We start from the raw sequence: 12,779 nt of genomic DNA, 5'->3' as shown, positions 1-12,779 counted from the left end.
AATTTTTTGAGATTTATTCCAAATTTGTTGGGAGTGTTGATACTAGCTAGAAATCACCTTCATTGTGGATTCACATTATTTTTTAGTTTTGCTATTTCAAGTAATTTTGTGATTGAAAGTTTCCAATTTTAAATGACTAATTTTTCTTTAAATTGAATAATTTCTAAGAACTCTTAAAAATTCCAATTTTTAAATAATTAGTTTTGTCTTAAATTGAGTAATTTCTAGGAATTGATTCTTAATTTTTAGAAATTAATTCCAAATTTTTTGGGTGTCTGGACACGAACTAGAATTACCCTCAACTGTAAAGATTAAATCATTGAAATTTGGAGACAAAGTTCTTGAAATTTAGGATTATGTCCCACAGTTAACAATTTTTGGCGGAAATTTCAGAGACACTGCTTGGAAACCTTTAGCACATAATGATGTTGCGGAAATTTGAAGTAATTTCGTGATTGACAATTCCAAATTTGATGGCATAATCAATGGAAACTGCAAATTTCAGTTCAATTATTCCATAAAAATGAATAAAAATTGGGCAAATTCAGTTAAATATATTTTCAAATGTTCAATTAATTGAAAATTCAGGATGATTTGAATATATGCTGAATTTTCCTGACTTCTATTATTTTCCATCAAATAACTGAACTGAAATTTACAATTACCATCAATTTTTCCTCAAATTGAGAAATATCAACGACGAAATTCCTTGTAATTCTAGTGAAACTGTCACTCCATAACAATATCCAGAAAATATGCCGCAAATTTCCCCAAAAAATAATATTGAGCGGATTTTTCATCAAATTATACAATTCGCTCCACAATTGGGTTCCAGAAATTAAAATTCGTCATGTTTTTCTGAATAATTTTTCGCAAATTATCCCTTCGTGTACATCAAGCATTTAATGATCACCAAAATCATTAAAATTCCCATAAAAATGGATCAAACCAAAACTTTACGATTGGATCACCAAATCGAGAGAATCGTGACACCCCTCGTTCAAACGAATCGTCACACTCCACCCCGGGCTTTTGAATAATGTCTTGGTATTCAGGTGACATTGTTTCCAATGATGGTTTTGACGAAAACCCCGAACGGACGTAGACCATTCCGTATGGATGCCGTGGGAACTGAAACGACGAGTTTGCCAACTGTGTCGCGGTTTCATGGTACAGGAAGCCAGAAATTGAGGGGAGAAGGGGTATGTATTTATCCTACGTGACAAGAACGCTGAGAATCACGTGGAGATGGGGATGAGAGGGATAGGACGTGTGGGCGCAGCGTAGTTGGGACATAACCCAAGGTGGGAAAACTATGCCTGTCATCCTGACTGTGGACGGGATAGAGATATCCCAGGTGTTGGATCCACTGGATGAAGGAGGAGGATCGGGCCAAAGTTGTTTAGACAGTCTCGTGAAAATCCGATGACTTGGCGAGAGCTTCATGGTATGATAGGTGTGCGTGCCAAGATTTTCGAAATTCCAGGCGCATTCTGAATAATTAACACGGGAATATTGAATAAAACGTTTGGAAGAATATAGCAAGGACGTGAGTTATGAGTGATGAATGAGTTAAAGTAGTATGGTCACTCTCCAAAGTGAACGTTGAGTGTCCGTCAAGAAACTCTAAAAAAATTAATCAAAAAACTATGATTTATAATTGAAAATTCTCCTTGTGAATTATAAAATTTATGAATATAAGAATTAATCGATTATTTTTAGTATTTTTCACTTATTAGTTAAATAATGTACCTCCTTTAACTAGCGTCGTTTTATGTGTGGCAACGCTATAACTTAACAGCGTAGGGAAAACGAGATTTGAAATGCCCGCTTGTCCCCACTCCACTAACGCGTCGTTGCCGCATCTACTCGACACGCAATTTCCGAACACCGAAGAGCAGGAATTATTTATAACTAAAGTCCCAAACGGTCAATAATTTTCATCGATGGTCGTAAATTTTTTTTTTTTTTTCATTTTTTTGTATTTTTTTCATAACTAAATCTTCGATTTATCATAAAAACCACCCAAAAATGTGATTTGCCCATAAGACTGTTAAAATCTAGTTTTTCATTAATTCTTATCAACCATACTAAACTATCAATGTACCACAAATTGTACCAGGAGGTTTTTATTGATATTAACTTTCATAAAAAAATTATTTCATATTTTAATCTTGGAAATCGATCCGTGACCATACTACTTCAAACGAGACAAGAATATCGGGATAATTTTTCCCGATAACAGTGTTTCATAATTCAGTAGTGAAGTGGTCAAACGGTTTAAGTCGATTTTGCCTAATGGCCAGTTTTCAATGAATATCTCGAAATCTAAGGAAGATAGCAAAATTTTTCTCATAACCTTTTTAGTAGCACTCAATTCACTCTACAAAAAAGGTTATTATGAAAGTTTCTCTATCTCCCTTAAATTCGGAAATATTTCTGGAAAACTCGACTAAAGACTAACTTGACTTGAACCGTTTGACCACTTCGCTAGTGAATTTGTCTCCGAGACAAGAATAGCTTGCAAATGATATACAAATGAAGACTGAATAAATTATTTACACATTGTAATGCATAGTCGGAATGTCCCGAGTTGAAATCCCGGTCCGGACTATTCATTCTTATCAGTAAAAATTTGCATTTTTTTGTGTGTGCGTTTTTTTACTGAAATTTCCGGTACACTTTTTGGATATTTTCATCAAGTGACAATTTTCCTGGTATTTAGATGAATTTTATAATTGTAGATTCGCAATTCCATGAAAGAATCGATGGAAACCGTGAAGTCGTTATTACTAATTCGATATTTTTTCTGCGCTCCGCTATGACGAAATTATCCACCCTTTTGTTTCCATGCTTATGTGTAATTAGCTGTCGAGTTTGTACACGAGGATAACACGATCGCTAATTCCAAGTTTTCGTTAGGCGAAGGTGGCTGAAGTTGCGAGGGGATTTCTCTGGAGGCGTTACTCTGTGGCGTGCGTGTCGTCGGATTGCAGCTTTCATAAGCACAAAGGCTTCTTAGAGTACCTTCCGAGGAGATCTCTCACTCAAACCCCTCCTTTACTTCATGACTCGCTAGTCTACTCGATGCGGTGGTGGAAGCTTCAAAGTACTCTATAAGCTGGTACTCCCATCGTCGTCGATAAGTCTCCACTTCGTGTGCTCGTAATGAGAGTGACAAAAATATTGAAAAATAATTCACGAGATGGGGATGATTTTAGGGGAAATTCACGGTGAACAACTCAAGCTGGCGGGCCCTTCCACACCACTAGTCGGGGAGAAAAATCCAAAGTGAAAGCGTTTTTTTATCAATTCTTGAAAAATTGGGAAACTCCAGAATATATTTTTTTTACGGATTAATTTTGCTGAAATTCGGAATTCGCATAGATTTTCATAATTTCTGGTGATCTCAACGGAGAAACCAATAATTAAATAAGAAGGCAATAATTAATTTCCGCAAGTTGTACCATGAATTTCATACACAATATTGCAGTTTGTTAATCCCAAATTCTCAGCGAAAGATGTGAAATCCAATCCCGGATGAAAAATGTGAAATTTAATTCCTCAGTCATCTGCTGACACGATTTATGAGTGACAAAAATCTTGAAAAATAATTCACGAGAGGAGATCATTGTAGGTCAAGTTCTTCGTAAAAAAAACTAGTTGGGGAGCGAAATTCAACGTGAAAACGTTTTCTATCAATTGAAAAAAAAATTCAAAATTCACTAAATTTCATTTTTACTGAATAATTCAGCTAAAATTCATAATTTGCCTCGATTTTTCCATCAAATTATGATTTTTCAAACTCATCGTGAAAATTGAACATCACATACAATTCAGTTTTCAATAAATTGAAAACTTAGGGAAGTTATTGGCTGAATTTCCAACATTTTCAAGGTTTTTCAGTGCCGTATGGATCTGAAAATCGAGAATTACTCGGATATTCAAGAGATTAACTGATTCGTCAATGAAGAATTCTACAGAAAGTTCATGTAACTTTGTCATTGTTAAGAATTTCAAGCTTTTTCACTTGAAATTTCAAGAGTCATTTTCTAACGTACCACAAATTTCAGACGAAATACTTCAGTTAATTAAATAGAAATTCCATGTTATCCCCAAATCCTCAAAGAAAAATGGGAAAGCCCATCTTCCAAAATACAAAAATTCCATTTTAGAATCTCCAATAGATCCCCTCGATTTGATTTTGTCATCATATTATGATTTTCCAATAACAAAACTTCTTAAAATCTCAACAAAAAATCCAATGATTAACAATTTCCGCAGCTCTTACCCCAAATATCAGACAAAATACAACAGTTTATCCCCAAATCCTCACCGAAAAACTGTGAAACCCCACCTAAAAAACTAAAATTCCAGTCCTGAATCTCCAACACATCCCCTCAAGAAAAATTCCCCCAAAATCCAATTCCCCAATTTTGATCCACTGTCCCGCCCCCCACGTTCCATCCCCATCATTTTCTTTCTAAACTCAAGCGTTCACGTAAGTCTCCTCGCCCGCCATAGTGCCCCAACCTCATTCGCCATTTCCGCGATAACCCTTCCGTCCTCTTCACCCTTCCCGTCACTCATTCAGAACAGTTCATCCCTCCCCCCACCGCCCCTGCAGTCGACCTCGTCGTTTTATGCACACAAACCTAACCCAGTCTGCCGTTTCTCCGTCCCAGCGACAACGAACGGGACAGAGAGACAGAGAGAGAGTGAGAGAGAGAGCGAGATGGGTGGGTGGAGTGGGTTGTGAAGGTGATGGAGGTAGAGAAAGAGACGTACGAGCCAACACCACTGGCGGGTTGGTGGAGACCCGTCCGCTTGGCTGACTTTATGACTATGGCTGCTACTGAAAACGTAAAAGAGGAAGTGAGATGGTGTATGGAATACCCGGGACTTTGTCCTTCATTTCACCAAACTGGAAGATAGATTTTCATTTGTGATACTGGGGTAGATGGATACATAAATCTTCGCTGAATTGAAAAAAAAAATTAATTAAACAAATTAAATCCTGAATTTTGAATTCAATTAACGTTTATTGCTCTTGAAATTGAACGGGAAGGGGTGAAGTTGTAATGATGAGGTGCATTGTTTACGGGGATTGGATTATCAGGGCGGGAAGAGGTGGTAATGATTTTGTTGGATAGATGCTTCGAGGGCATGACAACGGGTGGAGATTGATTTATCTCTCGGTAAAAGTTTGAAATAACAATATAGTAAGGGAGAATGTTTGAATATTCGCTTTTGCGGTGAATTGAAGGGAATGAATCGAAAAGATGTTCGGTAAATGGATTAATATTAATGATTTTTAATGGATTTGTATTCGTCTTGATAAGGTGTGATTGTAGGGACACACTTTTGTTCCTGTTGCTAGGAGATTTGAAATTCCATCAAATGTTCAGTAAAATTTGAAATTTCGTGATTTTTTATGAAACATTTTTTTCTGACAAAGTGAAATCACTTATCAGTGAGATAATCACACTGTTGAGTACTTTTGGCTAAAATTTCTAGTAGATTTGAAGATTTTTTTCAAGAGACAGTTCCACCGAAATTTGCAGGAAATTTGTCGTTAAAAATTCACAATTTTACAGAAAAATCAACGAAAACTATAAATTCAGTTCAGTTATTGCATGAGAATGAATAGAAATGAGGAAACTTCAGGTGAATATATCCTTGAATTCCGAAATTCTCGTATTCTTGCTGTTCAAAAATTTAGAATTCCATAAAACTGACGTCGAAATTTCAAATTTCATGATCTTTTATGAAATCCAATTTTTTTTCTCCTCCCAGTCCAACACCACTAATCTCTGAGATAATTGACATAAAAAAATATCTAACAAAAAATGTAAAACCGACTTGTTACTGCATACAGTTTCATCATTTCATTCAATAAAATGTCCGCAAAAAATGATCTCCACTCCTCCATAAAAAATGTATATCTTCTCGAGTTGGAAAATGGGAATAAAGAATGAATAGAGTAATAAAAACTACAGTATTAGAGTAGAATGTTGAAGAGTGAATTGGGGTGAGAAATATATTCTCCGGGTAGAAAATCCTCTAGCCATGCTCTCTATACGGCTCCGGGGATCGGCAGCGGTATACGCGCCTTGGTATTTCATTATCCTATCTGAGTGCCGTGAGAGTCGAGCGTTTCCATCCCTCCCCCCTTATCCACTCCCTTACAGCCCTCACCTACGACCCCTATTCTCCTTTGCGTATATTCACTGTGATGACGCCTCCGCTGTTCAGCCACTTCCACTGCAGTAAGTACTGACACCCCATAACTCCCTTCGGTAAGTTTAGAATCCGCGAGTCAATGGGATTATGTCATCTCCTGTTTTAGAAAATTATTTCATTTCACACAAATTATTTTTCTCACGTTTCTTTTCTCGTGAGCTACATTTCATGCAAATTAAAAATGATTTTTCTCACGTTTTTTTCTCATGAGCTTGTGGATATTGAAGCATTGATCTTCAGTTTTTTAAAATTATCTCTAAAATAAGGGATTTCAGAAGAAAATGTCAAAAGGATTTTTTTGAGGAGGAATGAAATCTCTGCGAAAAAGGTTTAATGCTATCTTCACCTAAAATCACTCATTTTGGCGATAATGAAGCAGCTGAAACGGTATTCAATAATTCACCATTTCCGCAACCCTTACCACAAATTTCAGATGAAATACCGCAGTTTGTTGATACTAAATTGCCAATGAGATATGTGAAATACAAAACCGGATGAAAAATATGATATTGAAAAAATTATTACATTTTATGCGAATTAAAAATTATTTTTCTCACGTTTCTTTTCTCATGAGCTACATTTCATGCAAATTAAAAATGATTTTTCTCACATTCTTTTTTCATGAGCTTGTGAATATTGAAGTATTGATCTTCATTTTTTTGTAATTATCTTATTTTAGAAGAAAATGTCAAGAAGATTTTTTGGTAGAGAAATGAATTCTCTGCGAAAAAGATTCAACACCATTTTCACCTAAAATCACTTACTTCGGAGATAGTGAGCCGTGAAAAGTGATTAATCGGACGTTAGAATTCATGAATTCAAGAATATTTTAACCGGAATTTTCCTGATTTCCATTAATCTCATGGAAAATTGAACTGAAATTTACAGTTTCCTTTTTTTTCTGTGAAATTTTAAATTTTCAATAATAAAATCCCTTGAAATTTCAGTGGAAGGAATAAAACCATTATGGCTAAAGCGATATTCATACCAGAACTTCTTTTATTTTAACAGAAAATTTTCATTCGAAGCTGCCATGCACCTAAATGGCAGTAACCGAAAATTATCAAAATAGTTCTGACCCCACGCCTCCGCACACCATCAACTACTGCATTTCTACAGGTTGACATTTAAATGGAATAATTAATAAAAAAAACAATGGAATGGGGACATAATTACATAAATATCCACATATTTTACCAGAAATGTCTAGATTTTTTCTACTGAATTTTTCTCCGCGTAGAATAACAATTATTAAAATTTCTTTTCTTCTCGTATACCCTTTCGGATCTTTACGATTTGCTCCCTTCCCACCCCCAACGCCCTGTACCGCTTTCGCCGACGGACAAGGGAAAACCTCATTGGAGGGAAAAACCTGCCGAGGTACAGTCGTCTCTTGTGAGCTTCCCGCTCGACAATGAAACTGTGAGATTTAGAGTGTCACAAATTTTGGCCCCCCCAGCCGGGAATCGAACAATTATTTCTTCATCGATTTCTCTTCCAAATCGAAAAAATAAAATGTTGCCAAAGAAAAATTTCGTCCTACTCCATCAATTTCCTCAACTATCAGACCGAGAGAGGCTTCAATTAAAAAATTCATTAACGAATTCATTTAATTAGGATTTCTGGTAAAATATTTGATGGTTAGTTGTATAAACTACTGTTATTCCAAATAGGATGTCGGTAGGTTCACTGAACCGAAATACCACGGCCAACCACCAGCATCCGACTAAATCGTCGCTTTATTTCCTCTCTTCCATCATCCAGTGCATTTTAGACCCCCGCATTTTCGTCATTCCTATCCCACCCCAGCTCTCAGCCACCCAAACACAAATGTGAACAAGAGAAACAGTGGATAGAACAGATAGAGAGAAACGTAGTGGGTCGTACCGGTGGAGAAGCGAGAGTTTTACACCCTCCGCTGGTGTTATACTCGTTAAGCTGGCCCGCTCTCGTGTTTCCGCACGAAAAAGTGTCACGAATGAAGCACGGAAGATAGAGGAGAACAAGGGGAGAACGTGAGGATGAAAACAAAAAATATGGATGAAACAAAAAATGAAGAACTGAAAAAGAGGAGTTTTTTTCAGAATAAAAAATAAAATTATCCACTGGTTTCACTGCGCTGACTAAATTTACATGCATCAATGTCACGCGCGGTCGACCTGAATTCATTTATGAATTGAATTTTATCGCGATACCCAGGTGTCCACAAATTCACGGGGGTTTTTAATTTTCTTTTTACTCAATTTGTTTGAGTAAATTCGTTACATTGAATTTTTTCTTAACAATCCGTTTCATACGTTTTAAAAAAATTACTCCTTTTAACCTGCGCCCCTCAAGCTTCAAAATGTTTTATCAATTTTTTTGAATATTATTCACAACAATTTGGATATAAAATCTTCTCCCTCATCAACTCGATTATTTTTCAATAATTTACTCGTCCAAACAAATTAAGGGAATTGAATAATTAATGAATATGTCACCGTCAATCAAATTACTGAACCGGAATTCATTGATAAATTGAATTTTATCTCGATACCCAGGTGTCCAGAAATGCACGGGGTTTTCCTTTTTTTTTGCTGAATTTGTTTGAGTAAATTCGTTACATTGAATTTTTCCTTATTAATTCTTTCCATGCATTTTTAAAAAATGACTCCCTTCAAATTATGTTCCTCAACTTTCAGAATATTTTACGATTTAAAAAAAAATATTCAAAACAATTTGAATCTTCTCCCTTATTAATTCGATAATTTTTCATTAATTTACTCGTCTAAACAAATTAAGGGAATTGAATAATTAATAAATTCGTCACAGTCAATCAAATTACTGGACCGGAATTCATTTGTGAATTGAATTTTATCTCAATACACAGGTGTCCAGCAATTCACGGCGTTTTATAATTTTTTATTGTTGAATTTGTTTGAGTAAATTCGTTACATTGAATTTTTTCCTATTAATTCATCAAATTACTCATTTAAAGTTACACCCCTCAAGCTTCAAAATATGTAATTATTAAAAAAAAAAATTCTCAACAATTTATTCGTTCAAACAAATTAATGAAATCGAGTAATTAGTGAATACATCCGAGTCTACCACACTCCTTTACCTGACTTCATTAAGGAATTCAGTATCGAAGTGGTAAAACGGTTTAAGTCGACTTATCTCTTAGTTGAGTTTTTGAAGAATATCTCCGAATCTAAAGGAGATAATAAAATTTTCGTAATAACCTTTTTTTCCAGAGCAAAGTGAGTGCTACAAAAAAGGTCATGACGAAAATTCAGCTGTCTCCCTTAGATTCTGAGGTATTCACTAAAAACTGGCCAGTAGTCAAAATCGACTTAAACCGTTTTACCACTGCGCTACTGAATTGAATGTCATCGCGACACCCATATGTCCAAAAATTCACGTGATTTCTTAATTTTTTATTGTCGAATTCGTTTGAGTAAATTCGCTACATTAAATTTTTTTAATCAATTCGCTCCATGCATTAAAAAAAAATATAATTCAAAATAATTCTAATGTAAAATCTTCTCCTTCATTAACTCGATAATTTTTCATCAATTGATTCGTCCAAACAAATTCAAGGAATTGAATAATTAATGACTCCGTCACAGTCAATCTAACAGGTCTACTCAGTAGCTGAATCACCCATTTACTGAAGATCAAATTAATTTTTTTCCCTCACAATCCAGCACTCGCCCATTAAATTCCATAATCAACGTACCAGGAATAGACTTCCCGAGATCGAGATACTCTCTAACCGATGGACTGAGGAAGCCCGGTGGTACAGCGGGCGCCTCATTCGTCGGATTGTTTCTCTCCTCTACGTCGTCGTAGTAGTAGTAATCGTCCTCTGGATCCAGTGGTTTAGCTCGCTTCGACACCTTGTTAGTCGTCGTTCCACCGTCTGAAAATGGTCAAAACAGTTTCAATCAGAGTTTAAACACTCGCATTAATTGTGAATAACCCACAATTCTCTTTCTGTAAAAAAAAATATATATATACAACGAGAAATAATGTCCCACCAATTAGTCGCAATTTTCTCGACAGAAAATGCGGAAAAAGTAGATCCAAAAGCGTTAAATGAACGCAATACGGGGCGTGGCGGTGCATGGTTTATGACAGCCCGTGGGAAAGGTCGAGAAATTAATAGGCGAATACGATATTTCATTCGAAAAAAAAATAATAATAATAATAATTATGGTTATTATGAGGATTATCCGATCGTTGCGCTTCGTTGGCTCACGATTATTTCAATGTTATGGTATGGAAAATTATTGTAATGGACTGGGGAAGGCCGAAGTGACATAGAAAACAATTAAATTAAACGATTGTGTATTTTTATTTTCATGTTTTCGGAGGAGATCATGAAATGACAAAACAATCAAAAATGATTTGTCATTTTTTGTATTCATTTTAATTTTTTTTACTCATTCCAAATATAGTTTTGTTGGAAGAGACGAGGAGATGACAAGAGATAATCAAAAAAAGATTTTTCAATTTTTTGTCTTCATTTGAAGTTTTTTTTTATTCATTCCAACTACAGTTTTGTTGGAGGTTAATAAACTCGTATTTTTCTTTCAATGATTATGCTTCAATTATGTGAAATTTATTCCGGCGACAAATTCCATAATTTATATTGTGACGTATTGGGAAAGACCAATACGTCGATTTAGTTAATAATTATGTGAAATGTTCACATAAATGGTGGATGAGAGGAATGAGAAATATGATTTCTCTTTCCTGCCATCCAGACAATGGTCAGCCATTCCAGGGTGTCAGTTGGACACTTTGGTAAGCAGTCCCACGGTTTTCAACAAGTCCAGTTCGGGGGTACCGAACTGTTTGACTGTTGTAGTTTGTGTCAATGACGACACAAGACTGTGTTAGTGAGAAAAACCGTGAGATTGCTTAGATCAGCAAACTGAGACTTTGATGAGTTTCGAGGACTCTGGAAGCACCAGGGTACGGCAGAGCACGATCGAGAGCGAAACAGAAAGGATCTGTCAAAGCTCAGGCCTTCAGCCAGATAAGACTACCACAAGTCAGAGTCTCAGTCGAGTAAAACACCATTAACTACGCGTTAAACCGACCCATCAATATAGATATCGTGTAATTCACCATCAAGTTAGACAATATATCATACTTTTATCTAACTGTACGCGAGTGTTTACTAAGAGGTTTAACCCCTCCACGATCCTCCATCCTTAACATCCCTCCGAGTGAGCGGACCCCCCGTGAGCTCACCGCCGAAGTAGCCGAGGCAGGAGTGAACCAGGAAAGGATTAACAATCGAGAGATTAGCAGAAGAAGTATCCTTTAATTTGAGTTTTACCAAACGGGTAAAACTCATAACGTCACAATATGAATTTTCTAGTGAAAATGTATATTCACTGTCAAATATCCTTCAATTTTCAGAGAATTCCTTTAAAATTCTTAGAGTTTCAGGAATTTCTGAATGAATTGTCTGAAAATTCAAAGGAATGTTAAATTGAAGGAGAGACTTCTCTGAGTTTTCTAGATTATTGATTAATTTTCTCGGAATAATTAAACTGAAATTTACGTTTCCCACTGATTTTTCCATGAAATTATCAATTTTGCATTACAAAATTCCTTACGATTTCAGTGAACTCGATGAAAATAATTACGAAGTGCAAAATTCCCCGTCAAAACACAAATTAAATTGAATCAAATTAACTTAAAAAATTAACTCAATTAAATCAACCCCAATTAACCATAAATTAAATCACCACATAAAGTTCCCCCTGCCACCCCCGAAGCTCACCAACCTCCCTCCATTTTCTTAATTCCCAGCTCCATAACCGCCCCAAAAACCTCTCCACCTAAAAATCCCAGCCTTAAATTCTCAACATCCCCTAAAACTTTCAAACAACTTCCTACCCCTCCCTCCCCCCCTTAAAAATCTCTGCATCAGCGATAACCCCGCGGAGCTAATTATCCCCGAGGACTCGGTTAACATTTTTCGTATTAATCTCACTCGTTCGATCTCGATTTTTCCTAAAATGAGAAACACTCTCGAAGCACCGGAGGGAGTGGAAAAAGTCCAGTCAAACGATCCTTTGTACCTCGCACAGATACTATCATCTTCCTCTCAATTTTTTCCCTCTCCCCCTCCACCACCTACCCACTACCCCCTCCCCCACCCCACCCCCTTCCACCCTCTCCCGCACCCCCTTTTTTCCCTCCTCTTTTCATCTGTCTCGAATTCAAACTACCCCGGGATTATATACGTAGTAGGAGTCCTGTGTGTGCAGGCAGTTGCCGAGAGTTTTCTCATCAAAAGCGAACTAATTACGTAGGTATCTGTTGTACCGTATACGAGATGGCGGCATGGGGGGGCGGGTGGGGAAGGGGGAGGTGTATCGACTCGTGTTATCCTCGGGGGGCCCTCTCTGCTCCTCTTTCCCTCTTTTATACGAGTGTTTGCACCACTTGTACATGTCTTCAGGTAAAATGAATAGGAAAATGTTACGATTTGCGCGTCGTCGCCTGCGGGGAAACGGGGGGGGGGGGGGGAA

At 36.5% G+C, this 12,779-nt stretch overlaps 2 protein-coding genes across 3 annotated transcripts in view; one reads left to right on the top strand and one right to left on the bottom strand.

The window, feature by feature from the left end:
* LOC107048795 (tudor domain-containing protein 1) overlaps positions 1-12,779 on the top strand; it is a 172,986-nt gene that overhangs the window by 114,451 nt on the left and 45,756 nt on the right. The gene's annotated exons all lie outside the window — the stretch shown is intronic.
* The window catches only part of LOC107048798, a 49,836-nt gene that overhangs the window by 3,601 nt on the left and 33,456 nt on the right, over positions 1-12,779 (bottom strand). The window contains exon 2 of the mRNA XM_015272203.1: positions 9,965-10,147. Coding sequence (XP_015127689.1) covers positions 9,965-10,147 — 183 coding nt within the window. The remainder of the gene's footprint in view (positions 1-9,964; positions 10,148-12,779) is intronic.

Source organism: Diachasma alloeum, unplaced genomic scaffold (genome assembly GCF_001412515.2).
Source record: "Diachasma alloeum isolate Michigan unplaced genomic scaffold, Dall2.0 Dall_scaffold_00197, whole genome shotgun sequence".
NCBI lineage: Eukaryota > Metazoa > Arthropoda > Insecta > Hymenoptera > Braconidae > Diachasma > Diachasma alloeum.
Note: the sequence above shows the minus strand (reverse complement) of the source record. Positions and strands in the feature narration are given on the sequence as shown.